Here is a 26,989-nt window from a genome sequence, read left to right on the forward strand (position 1 = left end):
CTGTTATTTAATATTTACAAAGATGTACACAATCACAGACACACTCAAGTAGGTTTGTGCCAGTGAAGGCGCTTGTATATCTGCATGTACACATCTTGCAGTGTGTGCAAGACAGGATGTTTTTATCACTTACTGGTCAAAAGCTGCAGAATTTGCATTCCTCAAAGGCCTGTAAACACATCAGTAAACTATTCCTTCTTCACACTTTTGCAGCCCACGACTGTGTGTGTGGTCCAACTTGCCTGCTGCTGGTTGAGCTTCCTCTGAATCTCCTGGTCGTCACAGGTGTCGTAGACGATGGGCCGGGACAGCTCTGTCTCGATGTGAGCAAGCCATGAACGTAGGCTGCTCATGTTTTTGTCTAACTGCTGCACCGCCACCAGGGTCTCCCTCAACTTCTTCACCCTGGAAGAGAAACAGAGTCTGAGTGAACACATGGGACATCTGTAAACACCAAGGTACACAATGTGGTAAGAGGGAAATTATTTGACAGATTCTTGTACATCTTGCTCAACAACAAACCATAAAATGTGCTGTAAACATAATGGTTAAATCCCTTTATAGACTTGTTTTATTCTAACAAACCTTATTGACTGATATTCTTTTTTTTCCCCGCGTCTCGCCCTCACAAATTTTTCATAGCAACTATGTGTTTACTTTATCTCGCCTAAAATGTACAAAGTTCTTAAATTTTGAATAAAAATCTGAGCAGCAATTATACTGCATCTGTCCTAATTTATATTTTGTTATACAAACAGCTGTCCAAAAACAAAACAAATAAAACAAAACAAAATAAACCGAATAGCAAAAGTTGTTGAAATGCATAAAAGTATCAAAGCAGTGTCTGATCTTCTTAGAAATACCTTTTTATGCTTCTTTTCGCATAGATGTAAATGTTATAACAAGAAATCTAATATCAGCAAAGCAGAAAAAAGTTTTTAATTCACAAGAGAAACACACTGACCACATCTTAGGATTATGTTGTATATCTGAAGTAAGAGTGAAAATAATAAAAAAAAAAAAAATTTCTAGGTGTGAATCTCAAAGAATGCACTCTTTCATCTTCAGACACAAAATAAAGAGTTACTAAGCACCATGTTTAAACTGAACCAAAGTGTAACCTGAGTGTGAGGAGTATTATTTCAGATGTGCATAGATATTTTTGTTGGGAAGTGATGAATCCTTACTTGACCCTTCACAACAACTGGGACCCATTTTGGATCTTCAGACGCGTGACATTTCCAAACCCTTGCCACTGCAACCAACGATATGTGTAACATGTTTAAATTAGCAAACATCCAACTCTTACAACACTTTGTGTATCCAACTCCCCACCCTGCAAAGCAATGCAACCCTCACTGTCTCACCAAACATGATGAGAATGAAGGCGTTGGCCATTCAATAATACATAAAGTAAAGACCATAATCTGACAACAATAGACACATTTAGCTCATGTCTGCTCCACTATCACTGCAGCTCTGTTCTGTGGCACTATGTGCTGCATCCTATCAGCTGCACACCACATCTTGAAACTCCTAAATATGCTTTAAGGCATCTCACAGTGCAACATACTGTAGGATACAGCAGTTTAAGTGTTTACATTATAAGGCCATAAATTGCATAGAATTGCACATAATTCTCTGCACAGCACTGAAGTCTTTGGTCAAATACAAACTTCATATAATAAAATAAGTAAGCATTTGTTTTGACTTATTATAAAACGTTTGCACAGCTTCATTGGGTCAGGTTAATTTTGATGTCAATCAAATAATGATGCTGAATTCACACTGACAATGAAGGTGACACTCCTGCTATAGTCTAAACTTCAAGTTATTATACTGTGTGGTAACCTCCACCCTAAAATTGAAGGCCAGACTAGTTAAAACAACACTGAAGAAATTATTTTTACAAACTAGTTAAACCAGATCTCCTTGTAACCATGAAGCATAAAAAAATAAATACTGCTGAAAGAAGAAAGAAACCCTAAAACTCAACATGAGCAGAAACAAACTTAAAACATTCTTATCTTGACGCTATGACACTAAAAACTCCTAGAAAAGATAATTATACATAGCAAAAGCTGGTTAAAAACACAACAGCTAAAGAAAAGCTTCAACATAAATTCTTAAATTTGTCCTGCCTGTTGACATCGCAGTCGCAATCCGGCAGATCCTCACTTGGGCATCCTGCCATATTATCCGTCCCTAAGTCCAAAACCATGGGGGAGCGGAATTCCCAAAGACAACGTTAACGTCAGGAAGCGTAACGGTGTTGATCCAAACACTCTTTCTCTTCCGTCTGCGTGCTCCACATGGGACTTTCTCTAAACTCTGTCTGTGCAGGGGGGAGGGCAAGCAGGTAGTGGTGGAGTGGCACAACTGTGACTTATCAACTGTTGCTCCAAGGTTAAAAAAAGTGAGCCCCACACAGGCATGAGTGTATATGTATGTGTGGCTGTGCTCGTGTGTGTGTGTGTGTGTGTGTGTGTGTGTGTGTGTGTGTGTGTGTGTGTGTGTGTGTGAGAGAAAGCCTGAGAGTGACAAGTGCTGCTGTTTCTAAAATGAGACTTACAGTCAGAGGCATGTGCCACAGAGCTGGCCTGTGTCAGAGTATCATACACCAGATACACACAAAATCGATTCTAAATTTCAAAGGCTGGAGGCCTCGTGCATGTTAGTGAATTTAAGAGATTAAAAGCTTTCCATTAAAACATGTCTGCAGGAGAAAAATAATCAAGCTTTTTTTCCTACAAAAATAAAATCTCCAAAAAATGTTGATTAGTTAGTCCACAAGATAAAAATTCCACAGAAACAAAAGAATTCTGCTCTCTGTAATGACTAAAAACTGTCTCTCCTGTTGTTTTTTAGTAAAGGACGGAAAAATCAGAGACAAAGAGAGTGCAGCTGTCTGTATGAGGTCAGACTCTAGCCTCCCTTTCTTCTCTCATCCACTACAGTCCCAGGGGGCAACAGCCGGAGGACATGCGAGGGGGGGTAATTAAGAGTCAAAGTTTGGGTCAGGTCATTTTTCATTCACAACAGAAATAGGTGTTTAGATTTAAACCAACATAAAAACTATTTATTTATTTTTGGTTTTTTTACAGATATACTTTGCAGGATTTTTCCAAAAATGTATAAATTCAAACAGAAGAAATCCCACTTATGACCCACTAGAAGTGTGTAACTGTGTATTTTTCTGTGCCCTCTGACTGTATTTTCTTATTTTCAGTGTTTGGGATGTTTATACCCTCAAAATATTATCTCATGCCTCTGCTGCATTTGACCATGTGTATGTGGTTGAAATCACCACTGAAACTCATGCTAATGGATTTTCTGATTGTCAGGTAGTCTGTATGGGGAAAAAAATGAATATTTGTATTCAACAGCCAGATCTGATGAAATAATATAAAAAATAATTTGGGTAAAGGCTTAAGACCTGTATTTGCCAGCTGCTCTACACAAGTTTCTAAGTGCATTTTGAATCCACTCAGTCTACAAAAGATTAATTCCAGCGTGCCAAAAAGTTAGATGGAGACAAAATGAGAGAGTCGAGTCGGGATGAGGAATGTGACATCTTTCTGCTTAGTTTGCAGCCTCACTAAGTGGAAGGCCCAGAGCAAGAAACTCAGGAAATGCCTCAGCAACATTGTGGGAAAATGAATTCCCCGTCACGTGTGCTGGAGGGTCAGGAAGGATACCATGGTAACGAACAGACATGCCACTCTGATATAATCCACTCTCCACCAGGAGAGAGACGCAGGGGGATAGGTGGGGTGAAGAGTTGCATTGTGACGGAGTGTGACACTTTTTAAATGTTACTTGTGTGCACCTATGTGATGTTATCTATGATCCATGATCTTACTTTCTTTTCATGACCCTGAATAGTCTCATATCATCTCTCATATTCTTATTTCTAATCATATTTCTGAAGCCTTTTTAGGAGAAAATACAAATGTGTTGTATCAAGTTTTTGGAGTTCAATGAAAGATTCTCTCCACCTTCACAGAACCAACTCAAACTCTACTATCAGACACTCTCCACCTGCTCATTAGAGTGTTATGCACCTACCTGGCAGCGATGAGGTCCAGTAGGTGTTGCCAGCGCTCGCTGACTTTGCTGAGCTTGTGTTGGATCTCGGCCGCCTTGCTGTCTTGGCTGGCCCTGGCCAGACGCTCGCCCATGACCTGCAGCTGCTGTTTGTTCTCCTGAGCTACACTGATCTCCTCCTGATAGTCCTGTGAGTGAGACACCAAGCAGGTTAACACATGGAGGTGTGAGTGTGGTTAACAGTGTATGTGTGTTTCCATGCAAGTGTGCATCAAAGCTGCAGATGAGACCACATTAATTAGTCAAGTCAGAGAGTAGAAACATTTGTAGAGCAATGCCCTCAATGTGCAGTAAATACTTACAATTAAGAAGTTGCATCCAAATGCAAATGTATTAATCTATAAGGTTTTGATACAGATACTGCCACTCTGTATATCATCCCTTTTACCTCTGAGCTCACATAATCTTGGTGCTCACTCACAGTCTAGGCTGTTGGTCCACATTTCCTTAATCAGTATTGAACGAGGAAAAATGTCATTCTTTCACTTTGCATCTTATACATGGAATAATCTGCAAAAGCGGTCAAACTTGGACTCTCTGCTGCCATTAACGCTATTTAAATGCCTTATTTCAGATCTTCTTGCATATTGGTTATTTAGGTTTATAAAAAGTTTGCTTAATGATATTTCTTATGTCCTTGAAAATCACAACAAACAATATTTTTTTAGGTATGATTTTGGCAGTAAATATAGTACAGAAGTAAGTAAATCATTCATTGCATTGCAGTGACCAAGGTATGGAGATGCTTTAATCAAAACACTGTGGAACCAACTCAACACTGGTTGCACTGAGTGGATGCTTGCATGCATAGCTGTGTCAAGACCAATAATGTCTACCTGAGTGCATTTCAGATATTTTTTCTTAAGTTTGTGTGCTGAAATTACCTTGCGTAGCTTTTCGATCATCTCCTCAATGCTGATGTCCCCATTTTGAGAGACCTTGCTCTCCATCTGTGTGAGCCACTCACATAGCTCCTTGTTCTTCTCATTGAACACAGCCCACTCATTCAACTTCTCGCTCACCTGCTGCCTGCGCAGGGAAAGCTGAGGGGGCAAAGGAGGGTGATGAAGAGGAGCAGAGGACAAGAGACAGCGAGAGGAGAGGATACAAGGGACAAGATGTAAAAAGAATTATGAGAAAAAGAGTCAAATATGATCATTTGGTGGTTTAGTAGTGGGAAAGATTGAGGGAAAGAAGAAAAACTCAAACAATCAGTGGTCTGACAATTTAGGTTAAAACACAAAAACCTACTCAACAACAACAACCAGAATATGGCCATCCTGTCAATGCTTCTAACTGGAAAGTTAGCCATAGCTGAACTCTCAAAATTAACTACAACTGCTCGCACTGCTGCTAAAGGCAAAAGTTAAACCCGCTAAGTGTGGAGACACTCCAGGATGCAACACCAATTAGTAGAAGATTACGTAAAGAAAGCACTTATAGAGCTTGTCAGAGAAATAATATAATTAGCCTTTTAAAACACTCATTAAGACAAGAAAATAAGGGCGATGTGAACTGTGTGATCTACCTGGTGGCAGACCTCCCCCCACTGACGCTGAAGCAGCTGGAGGCGTTCCTGTAGCACTGTGATGTCATCTGCACTGACCGCGCCCTCCAAGGAGTCCCTCAGCAGGAACAAGGAAGTGAGGTCATCGGTCCAGCCCTCCACACTGCTCTCCAACTCCTGAATCCACATGACGTGACATGAAGATGATATACTACACACAGCAAGATATGCAGAAATACACTCAGATAAGCAGCCACAGTCAAACAGAGCAGAACTACAGAGGCTCAACTGCAGCTGCTGCATGTTTAGAAACAGTGATGAGGAAAAGCAAATGTACAATCCAAAAATGTAGCAAAAATACACAAAAATTCTCCTAAATTAAAGAATTTTCTAAGGGAAAAAAAAATCACATTTTACATTCAAATTTTAAAATAAAACAGCTACAGTAAAGGTTAAAGGCAAGATAAGGTAACAGACACATCCAACCTTACATCTCCTCCTCCTCCGTCACTGTGACGGTTTTGCTGCGGTGTATTCATTTGTGGAGAATGTCTCCATTATGCAACACGCACAAAAGGAAGCGCACACACATACATAAATACACCCCCACTGCAACCAGGATGCTCTCTCTTTCTCTCGCTCACTCTCATGCGCACGCAGCCTCTCTTTCTCTGTCCTTCTCTCTCTCCCCACCCCCTCTCTCTCCTCAGCTGATGTTGACTATCTGCAGCTACTCTCACAGCCCTCCTCCCCGAGGATCTGAGGAAATGTCATGCATGAAACATGACTGCATACAGTGCCCACTGGGTTTACAAAAAAAATGCAAATCATCATGTGAATTTTCACACAAAATTACATGACTGCTTTGGGAACAATGTGGGCATCAGTGTTTACTCATTCAAGCAGCATCATTTCAGCCTGAGCCATAATAATCATTCTTTACCAAGGTTTGTTTAACAGATAATAAAATTAATGCAAGACTCCAAAAATGATATGGATTTTTAAAGACTCAAAATGTTCCCCCCTGCAGGAGAAACAATAAGATGTATACCAACAGTCTCAAAACCAAACAAACAAGGTCACACAACGAGACAGCAGCTGATAGATAAAGATGTTTGTTTGTGTTTGGGTTTTTTTTTTTGCTTCTGGTCTGTCTGGTTATCTGTTTGTCCTCGTAGCCAGATTAAGGGGCAGAGGGAGGGCAAGTCTGGGTCTGTGTTTGTGTGTGTGTCTGTGTGTGTGTGAAAGAGAGAGAAAGATACAGACCAGGAGAGACAGAGAGAGTGAGCGTGTGTATGTGTATATGATGCATATGAAAAAAAAGAATAAATTGCATAGATCCAAACAAATTCTCCAAGAAGGAATAAACAATCTGAATTTGTAAGACATTAGTGTGTGTAGTGATGTAATGTGAATTAGATTCCCCTCACCTTGCATCTGATTTGCTCCGAGTGCAGCTCCTCGTGGTGATCAGGCAGTGACACAGACAGCTTCCTTTTGAAGGCCCTCAGCTTCTCCAGTGACGCATTTATGCCCTTCTCACATCGCTCCCAGTTCTACTTACACACAAACACACACAATAAGAATTAGAGCATAAAACGCACAGATATGCAATCAAACACAACCACAGACTGCAGATCTTTTCAGGAACATTGCTATGAATTCTTCCTGCAGCTGCAGCAGTAGCATCAGTATGGGTAAGCTGCACAATTCACAATCACATGCACACAAACACACATCAAAGCTAAAGTGAGGCCACACCAATTATCATGCTGTAGTCAGGCCACTCAGCTCTGAACCTCCAAAGCAACACAACGAGAGTGACACAGCAAAAATCCAACAGCAAAGGGGAAGAATTAACACCGCTTCATAAAGAGGGAGGTTCTGCTGCAGAGGGCGCAGATTACAGCTATTTTTAGAGTCTGAAAATGGGTCCAATTCAGGACAAAAAAGGGTAATATTTGGTAAGAAATGCTGCAGCAAAATGGCATACCTGAAGCAAAAGTCATGGTTAAAAGAACAGCCAGGGTGAGACAAGAATAGCTACAGCAGATGCTCTCTAGGTGGAACCCAAGGAGGGCAGAGAGAGAATAGCTACGATCGTGGGAGAATAAGATTAATGGTAAGAGAGAAGAGAAGCATGCTCAACAAAAAAAAAAGCCAAATTCCCAGATGCATCTTTTAGACTGCGTCACTCTGTCCCATTCAAAACAGGGCACTGTAACAGCAGGGTGAAAATCATCCTAGCTCACTGCGCAGAGCCCACACTCTCCTTCTGTGTGCATGTTCATGTTGATTTGTGCCCTGGGCTGGCACTTTTTGTATCTTTGTGCCATTGTGTAATGCTTGAGCCTGAGTGAGTGCACACAGATGCTATACAGAAGTGAGCGCTGAATACTTCATGCAATAACCTTGTTTCAGTGACCTGCATGCACAACAAGACAGGCTCATTAAGACTCAGCTGCCCTTCAGCACCCTTCACAGCACCTTCTGCACTGACTGCAGCACAGTAAAGACACAGCTTTGCCTTCAGCACAGACTGTGTTAAAATGAGGCTTTGCATACCTATAGTAGTGCAGGACATCCCATAATACAACACCAATCACACTGACAATTATTCCAGATGTAGTTTTCTCAGACCTTGAGCAAGCTGTGCAGCTCCCTCCTCTGCTGGTCCAGGCGGTGGTGGGCATGTCTCCACCTCTCCTGAATGTCCATAAGCTCCGTCTGCAGGGTGGACTCAGCCGTGGCATCGGCGGACAGCAGCAGGCTCCTGCCGGCCTCCACCGTCAGGATGTAGCCACCCTGCTGCCTCTGCAGCACTCGCTCCCTCAGCTGGAGGAGCAGAGACAGAGACAGTGGGCAGAGGGGGTACAGGTTAACTAAGGGAGTCTAAGGTTGGAAAAGGGGTGTGGGTTTGTTAGTAGGAGGTTTAGATTTGCTATGGACAATTAAATGTGTGATGATTGACAAGAAGTAGAAAGTTTTTAAATAAGATAGATGTTTGCGATGACTGAACATGGTAGATACGAAACTAGATATACGCCACTGGTTGTCTGCCTCCGTGCATCAGTCAAGTTGTTCTTACAGTTTACATCTATGTCTGTGAAAACATGGATGCTTCAAAAATGTCTTCCCCCCTGCAGCACGGATGATCTATTCAATCACCACAGTTTTAAGGTGGGCTCCCAGAGTTCTAGAGTTATAGCCAAAAACATGTTCTATGAGGTCACCGTGACCATGACCTTTGACCTTCCACCAACAGAACCCATTCAGTTTATTCTTGAGTCCAAGTGGATGTTTGTTCTCAATCTGAAGGCCATCTTCAGATATTGCGTTTACGAGAATGAGACGGACGCAAGGTCAAAGTGACCTTGACCTGAGAACACCAAATTCTTACTCAGCTCATCCTTGAGTCCAGGTGAATGTTTGTGTCAAATCTGAAGAAATCCCCTCGAGGTGTTCCTGAGATATTACATTCACATGAATGGACTTCACATATGGATGGACAGACAAACGTACTGACAACCCGAAGTCATGCCTTCAGTCTATAGGTATAAAAATTAAGGTTTGCATTATCTTCTTCCAGTGACCTCGTAAATTATGCAAAGTTTTTAAACAAGCTTTATGAGAAAGTAATTATTTCAGGGTGGCGTGTAAGCGTCTGTGGGACTGTTTTAATTAGAATTGTGGCTTGCAGAGATAATAAAGCATAAATGTTTTATATGAACTGATTTCAGACAAGAATAGAGATTAGAAGAATGTGATAAGAAAAGGAAAGGCACCTCCACAGTGTTGTGACATACCTGTATCTGATCTAACAGGTTTCTGGCCTGTTGCAGGGCAACTGGTTCTCCTGGCTGATGTAGATCTGGATCACGAGTCACTTCTTGAAGCCACTGTAGCAGCTTCTCCGCCATCTCACGGTAGTTCTGCCACTGGCGGACCAGACTATCGATAATGCCCCTTTGCTGCTGTGCCCGCCTCACTACACCCTGCCACTGGTTACTTAGCAAAGCCAGCTTCACACTGAAGTCATCCCTGTGAGTGGGACAAGGGTGAGAAAAGCATGTATGCTCATCACAACTGGACACAATTTTTTCATGAAATAGGACATTTTTTTATAGGATTATGTGTATCTGTGCATGTGTTTACCTGTCATCCACTTGTCCCTGGTCCAACATATGATGGCCATCACTGATGATGGAGTAAAGAATCTGTTGCCTGCTAAACATCTCTGCCTGGAACAACTGCAAGTACACACATATATTGATTACAGCATTGCACAAAGCCAGAATTTAATGCACATGTACTTTTTTATTAATTCTCTGACCTCATGGTCTCTCTGCTGCTCTAGCAAACTCTCGTAGTTCCCTGAGATCTCAGCAGCCAGCTTCTGTTCAGTCTGAGACAGGAAGTCCATCCAGGCCTCACACTTCTGGAGGAAACTCTGCTGCTGGAGCATCACTGCCTGGAGTTTACTGGAGAGGGACAGGGACGTGTTGTTTAGGACATGAACATTAACACTGAAGAGGATTTGTAAAACTTTACATGTCATTATGACTTACAGATCATCACACAGCATATTCAAAATAATTTAAAAATTTGCCAAGTTGTAAGCTCATATTTGCATATATCTCCTCCACTGCCAGTGTATCTTGTTTTGTCCTTTTAGCTGCTTCATTATGAATCAGTCAGGGCCATAGAAACTTTTTGATCCTCAACTTTCTGAAAGAAGGCAGACACTTATCATGGTTTGTTTAAACATTAAGTAACTTTGCTTGCTTGCTTTGCTTGCTGAAGCGTGCACCTGCCTTAATACCAATGTGTGAACCCTTAATCAATATCTTGCTAAAAATCAAAGATGTTTTAAGAGACAAACAACAAACACTTTCTTTAAGTATTTCACTGTAAATTTATAAAATACAAAAAGAGAAATGGTCCGCATACTAAATTTCATTAGCTCACAAGATTGCATCAGGACAGTTCACCTATTTTATTTACACACTGGGTGAAAGTTAAATTAATCTTAGTATTTCAAGTTTCAAAAATGGATCAACGTGATCAAAAAAAATATAACTTCTCACGTCTATTTTGGTGGATGTTTGACTTGCAGTAGGTGATCACTGACTGAGTTAACAATGCTACTAGAAACAAGTGAAATTTGCTGGTTTTTGGTACCTGAACCTCTCAGTGAGGTGAGCAGAGTGAGCAGCCCAGGCTCTGTTGAGACTTTGCAGCCGTTTAACATCTCTGTCACTGACTGGCAGTCTGTACACCGACTCGTTAACTCGCTCCAGGTCTGGAGACAGACTACTCAGCTTCAACAGGTGAGCCTGGAAACACAATAATATACATTTTCCATTGGATGGTCTAAGGAACAAACATGCTTTGTCTGACAAATTAACGTCTTGAGGAAGTAAAATGTGAATCCAAGAAAGATTTGTGTTTTAGTAATTTATTGGTCAATTTGCACAGACATTTGCTGAAAAAGCAGCAGATGTTTAAAGACAGATAATACACCAATAACCAAGACAGCAGCATTTTTCTTACCTTCAGTTTTTCCATACATGTCTGGACCAAAGTGAGGTCTGGTGAGCCGACCGGGTCAGACTCCTTCAGCACCTCCTCAGCCTCCTCGGCTTTATGGATCAGTGTGTCCAGCTGCTCTCTGAAGCCTTCACAGGCCTGAGATCCAGACTGCAAACAGACAGACACAATGAGAATACATAAGTGATGGCTTACCGTATTGGCGCATACAGGACACAGTGACATGTGTGTCATTCTGCCCATGCCCACCAATCCCTGCCATCCTACCTGCAGTACTTCCTGTTGCCTGTGAAGGGCATGCTCCAGTGTTGCCAGGCGATGTGTGAGTGACAGGTGATCGGACTGAAGGGCTGCCGAGGACGAGGCGTCAACTTGGCTCTTCAGCTGTTCCCCTAAAGCCTGCAGCTGCTGGAGGGACTGCTGCGCTGACGCCTGGTCACCAAGGCACGCCTGCATCAGTAATGTCATCAGAGAGAGACAGGTTAGAAAAAGAATCACTGGATGTTTAGATTTTTGACTTGATTAAATGTGCACTAATGGTAGAGAGAAGACAGGACCGGATTTTCAATGCAAAGGCAGTGAAAGAATTGGGCAAAAGATTTAGCGAGGTACCCACTGACATATTCAAAATGTCAGAATTTAAGTTTGTTTTTATAATTTGTTGTTTATCCTGGGGTTTTGAAAGGCCTCTATTTGCCATTTGATGGTAAAGTGAGCCTAAGCGAAACCACGTGATCCTGCTGAAGGTTTTGTGTAAGCCTTTTTTGAAAAGATCTTTCCAGCACATGCACCAGCAACCGTTAAGAGTTCTCAGCCACTCAGTTAAAATAAAGGTTTGATTATAGTTTTGGGATAGTCTGTCTCTAGACATCACCCAGTATGGCCCTACAAGCCCAGCATGACACCGGGGGGGCTCTGTAGTGTAAATCAGGGGCTTGTCTTTCTCTCCGCAATCTCCTTTTCAAAAGGCTTTTGTTATGATTATGCTGTAGATCTACATTCAAGCAGACAAAAGAGCAGGGTGCAATTTGGTATTCTCAGAGGGGAAAGAGGCTTTGTGAATCTTCATGGTGAGCTGACAAGCCGTTTCGGAGCTTATTCACAAAATCTTAGAGAGGAGGCTGAGGGTAAGCTCTAACTGGTGACGAAAAGAAAAATAAATTCACATAATCACATAGCGGACCCTGTGTTACATTGTCCTATCTCTACTCACATCACAGTCCATTATCCAGGCGCTGCTCTCCTCCTCTGTGATCTCCCTGTCCGTGGCGCTCTTCAGCAGGCGATCAGCATGTTCTTCCTGTTTCTGAACTGCTGTCACACACTGGCCACACAATGACCTGTAGCGCTGCCACAACACCAGCAGGGCTTTACTGCTCCTCAACTGCTCTGAGATCTGCTCTAGTAGACTGTTCCACCTATTACAGAGGAGGAAACACATATTGTTAGATACTGACCGCAGCTTAGAAGCTAGTTGATTATAAGGATTATAGGTTCGATTTGATTTACGGGAATACGTCACCCAAAAAATGATGATTGTCCAATTACTCACCCCATGTTACACTGAATTTGTGAGGAAAACGTTTTTCCTGCATGCCTTCGGTAAATGAAGAATCCAAAAACAAATTGAATCTTGATGAATTTAAGTCATGGGGTCCACATTTAACAACAGCAAAACCATATCAAACCATCTCTTTACAAACTCTCAAAAAACTCAAACAGTATAATCCAAGTCTCATATATCTAGCCGCATGCTCAGTACTTTCCAAACAGACCATTCCAGTGGGTAACTGTACTGAGTGAAACATATCTTTACTCTTTTCAAAGCCAGACTCCATCGACAAAAACAGCAGTTTTACTTTGCTGGTCTACCCTTCCTCTATCAGTTAGTTTGTGTTGTGTGAATCCAAATCAACCTCCATCCTTTAAAACAACAAAGTTACACAATTACACAAACCAAGTGATCTACGCAGTGGTAGACCAGAAGCTCCCATGTTCAGCAAGGTGAAATTACTGTTTTTTGTGTATGGAGTCTGGCTTTGAAGAGAGCATAGATAAGCTTCACTTTTAGTTCAGTTCCTCAACAGAGAGAGCTGTGTGTTTGGGAGTGTGTGTTCAAGATTTTTTTTCACCAGAGGCATACAAGAAAAACAATGTTTTCTTCAGAAATTCAACATAACAAGAGGTGAGAAAGTGCTATACAAATGATCATTTTGGGCAGTTAAGTATTCTTTTAAAGTCACTCGTTTATGTCATCCCCTACCTGATGTTGACGTCCCGGAGAGCTGTGTTGAGTGTTTCAGCCACAGATGGGTGGCACTCTGTCAGTAGCTGATGTGTTACAGAGCCAAACTTCCTCAGGCTGCTCTCCTGTTTATCCATCTCTTCCTGCAGGTTCTTACAAATACAAGACACCCACTAAAAGTTAATTCTCAATTTTTCTTAAATTTGTTCAACACAATCACTTTATTATCTCGAGAAGACATCACTGACGATTGTCTTTTGAACACTGTGTGGATGTTCCTATTCTCAATGACCTTTAACAGCATAATTATTTAAACATGTTTTGATATCAACAGTTACAAAGTTTCTCTGGGATGTGCCTCTTTGCACATATCTGCAGTACTCACCTCAAGACTCTCCACCTGCTGCTGTACAGCCTCTAAAGACCCATTAAGGAGGCACAGCCTGGACACAGAGTACCTCCCCTCCATCAGGTAACCATTAATCTCCTCTGAAGCTCGCCGGTACAACGTCCACTGCTCCAGCACCGACCGCAGGCTCACTTTCATCTGACTTATCTGATAGGACGGATGGGAGACAAACGTTTAAGTGTCTTAAAGCACTGTGGGAACATTTAGGCAACAAGCATGAGGGTAAAGGATCCAAGAAGCTCACCATGTGGTCCAAATGAGCCCAGGATTGGTTCAGCACTTTAAGGGTCTCCTTAACAACTGAGCAGGTTGCTCCTTTCTTATCCTGGATGAGTGCATTTCCTCGTTCCTCTGCTTTCTCTAGATCCTTCTCTTTGTCCTTCACTAATTCCTCCAACTCCTGCAAAAAGCAATATCAATTTTTGAAATTTTCTGAAATAAAGATAATATAAAAACTTAAATTGTGTGCAGCATGCGCAGTAATTATGTTTGTGCATGTACCTGACAGTCCTTAAGTGCAGTTTGCACCGATGCTACATCTTCTATCCTGTGTCTCTTCTTCAGTTTCTCTTCCTGTAGTGTGAGCCAGGTTTTCAAGGCCTGAACTCCATTTTCATGCTCCAACCAACCTTCCAAAAGTCCTTCTAAAAGCTGAATCTAAGATAGATAAGAGATAAGATAACACTTTATTGTCTGTTTGCACAAAAATCTGTCTTTTTAAACAGACTAAATTGCAAACAGAATTCAGAGAAACAGCAAAGAAGAAAATTTCAGATGCAATTCCTTACTTCACTGGGAACATTACCTTTTCTGTGATGAGCCCCTGTAGTATCTGCCACCGTCTGTTCATGGCTCCCAACTTCTCAGCAAAGTCTGTTTTGTCGCTACGCTTTCCCTCTACATCCTGACTGCTGATCTGCAGCACTGACTGGTTTACAAAGTCCACAGTCAACTGCTTACAGGTCAGATCTATGCGGAAACCCTGTGAAATACAAATGAGACAATGAGAAGTAATAAGAGAATAGACATGATAAACATGTCGAGTTTCAGCTTAACCAAAATTATACAGCTACAACTCTTTAAAAAAAAATCTACCTTATACTTCTGCAAGAAGTCCTGGACCACCTCTGAGCCTACAGCTCCCATGATTTTGTCCTGGTCCTCCTGTATGACGTTCTCCATGAGAGAGATCCAGCTCATCAGCTCTGTGATGGCGTGCCGGGATGCCAGCTTCTCCATCTGCAACTACGGAGTGAGAGCAGAGGGGTGACAAAGTCAAATTAAATCTGCCAGGACAAAACCACATGAGACGAAAAACTTGTCGGCAAGTGACCACCGTTAAAGGTGCAATGTGTAATATCAGGCCACATGATATAAATTAATAGCGGGCAGCATGTCTGACTAAGTTTAAGCAAGACCATAGACACATCAAAACCACATATCCACACCATTTTTTATTGGTTTTTGGTATGGCTGGTGTTGTTATTAATTTTTCTGTCTGTGCTCTGCATGTCTCTCGGCTTTTTAATGGTCTATGCCTAAAACATTTGATTTCATACCCTGGATTTTCTTATTATCAATGACTAAAGAGGATGTTGAAGACATAAAAAGATGGCTGAACTTTGTGTCTGGAGAGATCACATGTATCTCAAAATAAAAACTAATTCTGGGTATGACTTCTTTGTCTTCTCATGTTGAACTGAGTGGAGAACGTTTATTTTGACTAAAATTCTGGCCTCAACCTACATGTTGCACCTTTAAAATGTAACGGCTGCTGTTCTCAAACCTGGTGTAGCTTCTCTTGTACCACAGGAATACGAGTCAATAGCTCGGCCCACTGCGTGTCGATTTGTCCCAGTGCTGTCCTGAGACCAGCAGTATCTACTCTTTTCAATCGCAGGAGCTGGTTTCCTGTACTCAGCACAGATGAGCGCAAAGAAGACTTGGCATCCACCTCTTTGGAAAACTCCTATTAGAAGCAAAAATTACAGAGAGAAAGTTGGAATCTAACAATGAATCATGAATAATATAGATGTTATCATCAGGTGTTTGGCACTTTTTCGTTGATCAGGTGAAAACCAAACGAACCAAGAAGGCACAGAGGTGATCTCTGACGGTCTCTAGCTCTTGAGGCACTGTCACTGACTGGGTCGTCCAGAACTCAAGCCGGTCCAGAGCTGACTGCAACCAGTGGCTCAACTCTGCTGACTCACTCTGGTACCTGAATTTTAAAAAAGGAAAAAAATATGATATATTAAAACTGATATCTTCTGAAAGATTAAAGGTATATTTTCTGTTTCCAGCTTCCAGGTATCATAAACAGGAAATGCTAACTTATAGCTATGTAATTGACTTGAGATTTGATTTTTGGCACACTGGCAAACAAAAGAATCTCAGACTACTGTTGTAGTCTGACCTGCTCCAGTGTTTCAGCGTGGAATCAAGGCGGTGCAGCTCCTTGTTGACTTTGGTGGTGGAGGAGAGCCAGTGTTCTCCCAGCTGGGTCAGCTGGTTCTCCAAGTCTGAACAGCCAACAGACAGAAGGAGCCTCTTGCCCTCCTCCAGGACCTGGTACAGCTGGGGCTGATGCTCTGTCAGGCTGGCCTTCAGACGCTATCGGACAGAGGAAAGGACGGATGGATAACTGATTATTTAAATCTCAATATTCTAACAAACATGCATGACCCCAGCTTTCAGGTTATGTCAAATGACATCTTAACCGTGCATTGAATGAATCATCATGTCTGTTTAGTTTCTTACCTGGAACAGACTGATCCTTTCAACAAGTCTTTCCTCCGTCTCCTCCACCAGGCCCACAGTGGGGATGCTACACTCCACAGCTTCCAGCTGTCTACACAGAGCTTGGTAATCTTCCACAAGCTTGCTCCACGACTGTCAGAGAGAGGAGAGAGAAGATGATGCTCCATTTATCGGCACCATACTGTTCTTATTTGCTATCATACTGCAAGTCACTCATTTTCACCTCCAGTATCCCCTCGAGCTCCACTCCCCTCCTGTGGGCTTGTTTGAGCACACTGTGGGCTAAGGCCATGGTCTCCTCCAGGGTTTGGCTTTCCCTCTGCGCCACCAGACCGGACACTTTACTGTAGAACGTCTGGGTGAGGATCATATGGCATTCCAGACCCTGGAAAAATTCCTGTGTTTAAAAGGAAAACATGTTTAAAAGACAATGTTAGAGAAGAAAGGCAGTCTCTAAATGAACAGAAATTATACCCCCTTTTACCATCCTTCTTATTAGGATAGTACAGAGATGTCATTATGTGTATTTGTATATGTTATTCCAATAAAAGGCCGAATATGGGCACAGTTTATTCCATACCCCATGTTCAATCAGGCAGATGCTGCATTTTCTAACCTCATTTTCATTGGCAAAGATGCTGTTTTGCCTTAAAAGCATGAAATTGATTCAATAATGCCATATAATTATAAAATTCTGTATATTCCACATCCTTATACTGTACTTTTTATCTCTCTCTTTCTCTCTCTCATTTTTATGTCTGTTTCCATTACATCATTTTTACTTTCCCAAGTTAAATATTCTGGTACATCCCTACTCCTTACTTTGTGTTTGTCCAGTAACATCTGGACCTCTATAACAGAAGCCACTGTCATCTTCTGATCAGCAGCCATCTTGTCCTGGGCGGTGTCCACCAGGTCTGTGAGGTCATGAAGAGCAGCTTCATACTGAGCCTTGAGAGACAGGCCGTGGTTCAGGCTGCTCCGTCTGGAGCCCACCATCAGCACCAGCTCCTCATACGCATCCTAAACAAAGCCATCAACATGTCAGCGTTTCAGGGCTGGGAAGTTATGACCTAAGGTTCATAGCGTCAGAGGAAAAAAAAGAAGCTCCACAGATTACCTGTAGTTTGAGAAGTTCCTGGCTGGAGATTTGGTCAGACTGGAGTCCCTCTGCTCTCGTCTTCAGCTCAGTCACCCTCTGCTCAAACTCTCTCAGACTCTCCTCCACCTCTGATAACGTCTAAAAGATGCAACGCATTTTATGAAAATGTTTTTTCAGAAGACACTGCTAATTCATTGCATCTGTGGGATGTTTTAGTTTGTGTGCCTTTCTTTTGCCATACCTCTATCTGTTTGGACGCAGGTCTGTCCACAGTTCCAGCCATTTTCTGTAGCAACAGGTGTTTACTTTCACTCAGAGCCGTGAACAGCAGCCTCAGTTCATTCTGGCACAGACAACAGAAACAATCTTTTAACAAGTAATGCGGGCTTCCTAATCACTAAAAATATGCTTGATACTCAAAGTTTAGTCAAAATCACACTGGTGGTTCGACAGTGTTTCATTCTACCTGGAAGTTTGAATGTTCTTGCAGCTTGTCCCTCATGGCGTCACAATGTTGTTCCAGGGTAGAGTCCAGCAGCCCCATCCTCTCCTGCAGGCCCTCCAGTGTGTCCTCCATCAAGGCTTGCTCCTCTCCTCCACACAGCCGACCCACTCCTCCGCCCAGAAGGTCTCTGCACTGGTTTACCTCCCTGGTCATCCCCTTCAGCTGTTTATTCAGACCCTGAACAGAGGAGCTGAGGTCAGTCACATAGCACGCATATTCCATTTAGTAGAGTTTTAATTGTGTTGTCTGTGTGTGTCCATCTTTTGTATCTGTAACAACATCTGATGGCAGAATTACTACTATTTAAGTGTTTCTGATACCTCCAGATTTGTAAGTTGTGTCTCTGTGTCTTCAGAAAGCAGCACAGGACCAGAGAGCAGCTGATTCTCAGCAGCGTCCAACCAAGAGGAGGCTGCTGACACTGCAGCGTACAGGTCCTGCTGCACTGTTGCCCCTCCTAGCGATGCTGCCAGTCTGCTGTCACCACCCAGCGTCTGTAAGGAAGAACAAAAATCATTTATTCAGTACATTACAAGCTGTCAGTAGGATTTTTTTTGTTTTTTTTTTAACTAAAAACACAGAAACAATTCCTATTGAGAAAGTAATGAGACACTAAAACATCAAATTGACCTCAAATTTCAGTATAAGTCAGATATAGAATGTCTAATAGTAATAACTTTGCCTCAACAGATGTCTTTTGTTCTTGTGGGAATTTATTGACAATCATCATGTGATGGAAGTTTTAATAAGGACCTCAAATCTTTGTTAAAGGAACTAAACAACTCAAGTTAAGAGGTTATAATTTTAGGGAAATTTCAATTTACATGTACTCTAGAGTGTATTATTTTTACACAGTTTAAAATTGATTTTAATAATGACTGAAATGGTCATTAATGATAATACCCCTCTTAAAGTATATACACTGGTCTGTCCTACAGGTGTATTCAATTAATTAATTATGGAATGTGTTATGTTAAATGTACATTATTTACATGCTACGGGACAACAGATGAACATCAGCATGTCCCTGTTTGAAATAAACCAGAAAATGAAACAAACAAAATTAAATGAGGCAGAAAATCTGTGTTTCACCTCATGCGCAATTTTTTCCAGAGTCTGACCACAGGCCTCAAACAAAGCTCTAGGAGAGCGAGAGTCCTGGCTGGCAGAAACACCTCTGAACACCACACTGGGGCTGGACAGACGGGACCGGTGGAGGACCTGCACACAAGAGTGACAAATGAGAAATAAGTCAGAAAATATAATTATGCAGGTGTGAAATTACAAGAGTGGAAGAGAAACAGAATGTAATCAGTCTTGAGTTACCAATTTAAGACAACTCAAATTAAATACAAAACATGGTTTATTAAAAAAACATCACACTCCATGATGTGAAGCATGTGTACCGGGCTAAGCTGGTCCTGTTCCAAAGAGTTGAGGGAGAGCTGCAGCTTTGTGCTCTGATCTTTGTTCAGGTTTTCCCAGCGCTGTCTCATCTGATCCAAAGGGGACAAGGTCTCAGACTCCAGCAACACACCTCCTGGGATGGACACCTCACTGCGAGAGGAAGAGGGGTGAGTTGTCATAAGAGACTTAAATCATCATGCATCGTCATGCTGCCTCACCAGCAGACTTTTGCATGCTGCAGTCTGCTGGGGAAGCACTATGACGGACAAAAACAACTGACAGCTGGAAAAGTTGATTAAAAAGGCAGGTTCAGTGCTTGGCGGGAGTTTGGACTCAGTGGGGACTGTGGTGAGACGCACACAGAGCAAAATACAGGCCATTCTCTATTACTGCAGCCACCCTCTCCACAACATCATGGCAGGGCAGAGAGGAGCAGCAGTGATCAGTTTATTTATGCTTCAGAGGATCCTTTGTCCCCAAAGCTAGTTAGATAGATCTATCTATCTATCTATCTATCAGGTCCCAGGAGTGTCAATACTATCTCTGTTTTTCAGATAAACATGTAAAAAGACATAAAAATAACACCAAATCACAAACCACAGAAGCTCTCCATTACAGAATTAATGTGTGACAGCAAAATGTTAGTGTAAATGTAAGTGTGAGAAGAAAAGAGAGGAGAAAACACACCTGTCCCCATTGGGTGTGGTCTGTTGGCTGAGTAACTCCTCTCCAACACTGGCTACAGACTGCAGCAGCCTCCTCTGTTCAGCAACTTGCTCCTGCAGCTCCTAGGACGTCAACATGCAACATTTAGGCCATAAAATGAAGGAGTTACATCATATAAATCTAAAAATATCCTGTTCCTATCTGAAATGTATCCAATGTACTTTCAGTGGTAAAAACAGGTTCAGCTCAGGCAGGTAAAAATAAAATATACAATACAAACGTTCAGCTTCTTACCCTCTGTCGAAGAAGGTTGTCATGGTGCTGCTGTGTGCGTGTGGACCTGGCCTGGGAGAGCCAATCCTGGACATTAGGACTCTGAGATAGAGATGAGTCTGGCTCACTGTCCTCCTGCTCCTGCAATGAACCCTGGGAGATGGACAGAGGGAAACTTAATTAAAAACTGACAAACTTAAACAAGAGGAAGAAGGACAGAGAGGGTTGATACAATTTGTGATAAACAGAGAAGGGAATGCAGCACCTGGTCCCACTGGGTTTGGCACATATTCATATTGTACATAAACCTCCTAACATCTACTTCATTATGTCCATTTCAGTAAACGGAAGTCAGGCTGAGAAGTCAATTCTGCAGAATAAATCCATATTGGGAAGCATGTATTTAATTAAATCCTATTTAATAAAGGCATTAACCCCTGCTAGCATTTTAAATATATTCAGAAAAATAAACCTTTGCAGCTCATATGTGTTGTAGATTGACTTTGTTAATGAATAAATTGTAAATAAATTGTTCACTAAAAGAGCACATTACAGGAGGTCAGCAGCACGGAAATTTGTTTTCAGTGAAACATTGAGAAATTTAAGAAAATGTAGATGTTTTTCCAAAATGGTACAGGTTAGTAAGTCAAAATGTTGCATCATCAGAAACACACCTGCTGCTATACATATAGTGTTAGCATGTGATGAGGTAGCATCCTTTTGTCTGTTGTTGAGGCCCACTGGGAGACACGCAGGCTCTTGTTCCATAGTGGAAAACAGTGGACTTTTATGAGGGAGCATGACACGACCTTTAGTGTTTGCACAATACTACCATTGATTGTGTTGCACAGTGTCACATAATGCAGAACAGCACCACAAGAATGACATAGAGGCAGGGAGGAAGGAAAAGCTAGAAATGGAAAAATGTGTGGGAATGCGGAGGGGAAGGGAACTAAAGGCATGAAACAACACCACAGAGCACGATATCTGATCTCACCTGTATGTCAACTTGTTTGTCCTGCAGCATCTGCTGCAGCTCCATCAGGCTGTCTTTGAGGGAGTGCAGTTTGAGAGTGAGTTGCTCTGCCTCTCCCTTTGTCTCGGCCCGACCTTCCAACAGCAGGCTCTCGCTGTGGACAGACAGCTCCGACAGATACGACACCTTCTGCTCAATTTCAAACAGCATATTCTGAAAAGGAAAGCGTTACAGTTGATAATAAACAAACTACAAGCTAAAATCTTGAGTAACCATCTCATAATCTAGACAGTAATCTGCCTAAAGATCCACATAATTAAAAGTACTCTGCTACAGGTACTACAAACCAAACAAATCACCACTATGTACCACTGTCATGCCTCTTTGTGCAGAGATAATGCATTTTGTTCTCCAAAATTAAGATCACACCATGTAGGATGCTATATATATATATAGGATATATTTTTGGATGTTTAAAGGTCGTTCTCAACGTTTTTGGCTTGAGACCCAATAAAATAAAGTTTACTTGTGACGCCTCATCACCAGTTGCGATGTGTGACAACCAAAGGGGGATGCTTTTCTTTATTTAATTTTTAAATTCCTGAAAAGGTAAAATTGCTCAGTAATTCCAGCGGTTTACAGGCTTCCACTAAACATAATAAAGGGAAGTTTTAGCTCTTTTTAGCATGTATTGTGCAATTGCAGCATCCTTCAGTAGTGTGCTCACTGCCTCTCCTTGTCTCACACTTCTAAAGAAACCAATTACTTTTTCATCGATTCTCTTACTTTTTTTCAAACTTTCTCCCTTAGTTTGTTTTCATTGAAATCCTTTTCTAGCATATACCACTACATTTCTTTACAAGAGAATCCACAGAAAGAGATCCTCTCTTTCCATGTCCAGACTGTGTGTGAAAAGTGGTACAACTGCATGGAAGTGCAAAAGAGGGGGATTAAGGTTAAGTCCTCTTCATTCACACGAGGAAACATGAGGGTCCTTGACAGAGATGGAGAGGTTTTTCTGCACAGAGAATTTTCTCTAACAATACAGACAGCCGCCATAAAACTCTTTTTCTATTATCCAGTGCTGTCTATGTGATTCATTGGAGTGCTGGAAACCTCTCTCACAAAAAGCGTCTTAATGGTATTCTAACTGAGATTCCAAAATGCCTTTCTTTTGGCCCAGGATCAAATAGCATTTGCAAAACTTTGCTTTGACTGACTCAGCTCAAAGACAAGTTGGAGTTTATTTGGGGCAAAACAATGCATGGCAGAAAGTTTAGACTCAGCAAAGTATTTGATTAAGCATTGAGCCGTAAGAGGCAACAGAGCTGCTGAAAGTGCAGTGATTTTCTTGCTGTTGTTGAATGTTTAAACAGCTACGGTGTTAAAAAAGCCACAAAAATGGAAGTGCAAAATAACTAAAAACTGTCATAATGCAGAGGGCAGATTCATCTGACACAACTTTTATAAGAGCAAAATTTGCAACCATTATCTAACCAAAGCTTCTTATCTATAAATTAAACTCTTCTTTTCATTCCTCCACTTTAGGTACTTCCCTTTCTCTTTTCACTTCTCCCCACTTCCTCTCTCTAACCTCATATCCTTTCTCAAATCTTGCTTTTTCTATTGAATTTCTACTGTATTGATCTGTGCTTGCAGACAGTTTTTGACCCCTAGAGATGAGGACCCACCAGGGGCTGGACCTTTAGCCCTGAGCTCCACAGGGGACATATGTGAGCTATAATCAGCTTACTGTTTCACAGCTGCTACACACACACGGACACACAAAAGGCTGATTTCTTTTTCCTTAGCAACAGAACTAACATAATTACTGCTGAGAAGCCAATTATGGCTCCTATTCATTGTCTACGGAGCAGCTCCACATTCTATATTAGGCGAAGTCATAAGTTTGAGACTTACTTCTCCTGTTTCTGGCTTTGAGAGTGGGCAGCTCCCGTTCACAAATATTGATAGCACATTCCTAGGCCACGGAAATACAATACTGCATTTATTAATTTATATGGTGTTCCCCTTTAACAACAATTATTTTAGCCTTATAAAGTGTCTTTCCTGAATCAGTCAACATCTTGTATCATCACATCATCAGACAAGAGTCAGACCAAGTGTGTATTTCGCTGGAGCATCAACAAGGTTCATTAATAACCTCGTTATCTCCCAGACAAGCAGGAACCTCTCAAATGCTAATAGTGAACAGTACTGATGCCTAGCAGGTCAACTACATTTCAATGCACAGATTAAAAATTCCTTCTCGGGTGCATGCACATAAAAGCCTCTTTCAGTGACAAAACTAAATACAAATGTAAAGAAAGGTAAGTAAGGCACAGCAATGAAAATCAGTGCCACTGGTTAAGATGGACTTTATGACTGCACTGTTCAAGTTCAACACGATAACTGAAAAATCTTCATAAGGAGACATTATTGTGGATCAGCGACCACTGCTACCATTTACTGGCATGAACGCTTATCACGGATTAAGGCGACGTCACTGTAGAAACAGGACGAGTGGGGAAACAACACTTGGGCTGGTGGAAGAATGTTTGAGAACCGGTGAGGAGTATAATTTGAGCGTCAGACATTAATCTTAAAAATGTGAGAATAGAGGGCTCTTATTCTGTTCTGGGTCGAAATAGTCTTGTTTTCAGAACAGACTGAACAGTTTATACGTGACTAAAATAGTAACAATAATATAACACCAAGGGAATTAATCCAAGGACAGGTACTATTTCTGGAACAGTGAAGCAGCCAGATACTCTTCTGTAGCCTTTTATAGCTCCCTATTGATAAAACAGTCGCATCCCATCTTTCATACTGTGCCTCGGGCAGTGGTAGGAAAGTTTCCTCGACTGTGTCAGTTGCGGAAAACTTATATTTAAGGACAGCAGCAAGTGGCACAGCATCTACTGTAAAGCAAAATTGCCATCCTTGGCAATCTTAATTAAGTATTTAAAAAATCTTTTAGTGTGCAGTCAACCAGTCAGTCCAGCCTTTGATGGTACCGGAAATGGTGCCAAAAATATATCCAAATGGCAAGCAAATGTAATCTCATTTAACTTTTCAATAACCCTTCAAAGAATAATTTTACTTTGAAAAAAATCGTTGCCACATCACCTACTATATGACTGCCTGATACAATGTCTTTTTTCAGAGTTGGAAGTGATCAAATTTTCCATAAAGGGTTTGAAAGACCAATTTCATAGTAACTGGCAGCCCCTGATCAACTTTGTTAAGAGCATGACCTCCCTTTTTCCCAGAATGACTACCTGTGTGAGACGACAAATACAGTTGAGTTATAGCAGATAAATTCTCCATTCTGGCACAACATTTTTCAGTTCTCTCAACAGCTTATTGCGCTGTGCAATGACCCATACTTACAGACTTTCCTCTCTCTCAGTTTGATGTTATATTTTTATTTTTTTATATTTTTATTGTTGTATTTTTGTATATTTCATTTATCACTCATTTCTCTCCTCTGTTTTACGCTAATGCACCTCAATAATTATTCTTATTCTTATTATTAATTTTATTGACATGCAACTGATATGTGTTGTTGGTATCACTGACATCATAATTCCTCGACCTCGGATGAGGGCAGTGAGGAAGGGAGTAACTCACACCACTGTATGGTTTTTTTGACAACTCCCAAAATGCTTATATTCATAGAAATGTGATTCTCACTTGACAATCAATAAGCTGCTCCTCCATGTCCAAGTCCTCGTTTTGGGGCTGAAGGGCAGAGCTCAAAGTGGCACGAGTGCTGAGCAGCCAATGGTCGAGTTCGTCCGCCTCACTGTGGTAACGCTGCAGCGCCTGTTCCTGCCGCTGCTCTTCTAGCTGTTCACTTAGTTTCTCCTGTGGTGGTCAATGCAACAAACAGGTGAGATGATTCTGACATTTTAAAGGAGATTAAAAAGTAAATGTATATCATCTTTGAGCGCTTACCTCCAGCAGCTGCCGTTTCCCAGAAGCCTTCATTCGTATGGTGGCCATCCTCTCTCCCAGCACGGTGAGAGTAGACTGGAGAGCCAGTTGGTCCCCAGCGTCCCCATCGCTGTCACTGTCTGCCAGCTCCTCAGAGAAACATGTCTGTAACTCACCGATCTCATCCTGCAGCATCAGGATCTCATCCATCAGAGCCTGGACGCACAGAGAGAGCAAAGCGTGAAACAAGAGAACAGAAAAGAAGACAGAAAAAAAGATGGCAGCAGTAAAAGACAGTTTGTCCAAATTGCCTGACAGTAGTATTACAAAAAGGAGCTGTTATCGGCCGTCGCTGTGAAGTCGGCATAGCAACGGAGAACAGCGCCATGCAGTCTGTGCAACCATTGCACGGGCTAGTGCAATATTAAACCCCTCAATCATTCTCTGTTTTCTCAGCGCAGGCTTGTCTTTAGTCAGCTTTGTGTTTCTCCAAAGAGATGTCATCTGTCTGCCTATAAATGCTTTGAATGCTATTATCTGTACAGCACTGCTCTCTTTTTCTCCATAATACACAAAAAACACAACTTCCCCAATATGTCCAGACGTCTCTGTCCCCCCTCTCTCACCTGGTGTGCAGCCATCTGGCTCTCAGGGCTCTTGTTAGGCTCCAGACCCTCGTTAAGCGCTCCTTCAATAGCCTCCATTTTAGTGGAAATGGACTGGAGGGACTCCTGATAGTGCTGCTGCCGCTCCAGAGCCTCATAAAGACTCTTTTGCTTCTCGCTGATCTGTGGTCAGAGAGAAGGAATGGAAATAAAAATAAAGTAATGAACAAAAAAGGAAAAAACTCCTGTGTTTGTGCCATCACTTGTCTTCTGATTTGTGGCAGCAGAGGGGGCTGAAGGTATATATTTTGTTTTTATTGTAGTATCAGGTCAAGTTTTATTGTGGCAATTGTGACAAGTTCATAGTGAACCTGGAGAATTTCTTAGATTAAAATCTGCTTTTACCGGCCAAATCATATCAAACCATATCACAGTGCTGTCTGTTCTTTTTAGGTGAAATGATTTAGTTCATTGTAGCTGATGATGTGACGCACCACGTTCTTGAGTGTCTCCCAGGATCTCTGTAGGTCATCCAGGTTAGCTGCACTGGTCTCCATAGACGGGTCGTACAGCTCCTGCAGGGGCGCTCGGCTTAAGGCCCCTCGACCCTGTGATACAACAACACAGTGAGTGTAGGTCTCACTGGTTTGTGAGAGCGATCTACAATATATAGTTATTAGTGTGCTGGTTCTGATGTTTCCTTGAGTCTTCAAACATACTGTCCATTTGAATTGTCACATTTGAAGGAAATATTCAAAATCTTCCTAACATACAGTACTGACCGTACATGCTACTCAGTAACACATTATGCCCTATGAACCAATATAGACAACTGAATTAACTTCAAACCTTTCCTCTGTATTTTGTTGAAAATACAGAGGAGCTGGTCATCTGTAACTAATCCTGCTCTGCTGCAAATGGCCCTCTTGCATAAATAT

The 26,989-nt window shown here is 41.8% G+C and overlaps 1 protein-coding gene across 1 annotated transcript in view; it reads right to left on the bottom strand.

Moving 5' to 3' along the window:
* The window catches only part of syne1a (spectrin repeat containing, nuclear envelope 1a), a 187,184-nt gene that overhangs the window by 27,264 nt on the left and 132,931 nt on the right, over positions 1-26,989 (bottom strand). Inside the window, 38 exon segments of the mRNA XM_042503721.1 lie at positions 243-405; positions 4,069-4,235; positions 4,992-5,150; positions 5,636-5,791; positions 7,045-7,170; positions 8,255-8,449; positions 9,421-9,655; positions 9,770-9,864; positions 9,948-10,095; positions 10,796-10,950; positions 11,168-11,314; positions 11,432-11,614; positions 12,378-12,582; positions 13,428-13,561; positions 13,795-13,965; positions 14,063-14,218; positions 14,320-14,475; positions 14,624-14,800; positions 14,914-15,063; positions 15,605-15,787; positions 15,907-16,039; positions 16,235-16,431; positions 16,579-16,710; positions 16,802-16,975; positions 17,401-17,601; positions 17,699-17,818; positions 17,922-18,023; positions 18,147-18,362; positions 18,506-18,679; positions 19,278-19,406; positions 19,592-19,742; positions 20,280-20,380; positions 20,553-20,684; positions 21,529-21,720; positions 25,204-25,377; positions 25,468-25,662; positions 26,073-26,234; positions 26,546-26,659. Coding sequence (XP_042359655.1) covers positions 243-405; positions 4,069-4,235; positions 4,992-5,150; positions 5,636-5,791; positions 7,045-7,170; positions 8,255-8,449; positions 9,421-9,655; positions 9,770-9,864; positions 9,948-10,095; positions 10,796-10,950; positions 11,168-11,314; positions 11,432-11,614; positions 12,378-12,582; positions 13,428-13,561; positions 13,795-13,965; positions 14,063-14,218; positions 14,320-14,475; positions 14,624-14,800; positions 14,914-15,063; positions 15,605-15,787; positions 15,907-16,039; positions 16,235-16,431; positions 16,579-16,710; positions 16,802-16,975; positions 17,401-17,601; positions 17,699-17,818; positions 17,922-18,023; positions 18,147-18,362; positions 18,506-18,679; positions 19,278-19,406; positions 19,592-19,742; positions 20,280-20,380; positions 20,553-20,684; positions 21,529-21,720; positions 25,204-25,377; positions 25,468-25,662; positions 26,073-26,234; positions 26,546-26,659 — 6,060 coding nt within the window.

Source organism: Plectropomus leopardus, chromosome 16 (assembly GCF_008729295.1).
Source record: "Plectropomus leopardus isolate mb chromosome 16, YSFRI_Pleo_2.0, whole genome shotgun sequence".
Lineage (NCBI taxonomy): Eukaryota > Metazoa > Chordata > Actinopteri > Perciformes > Serranidae > Plectropomus > Plectropomus leopardus.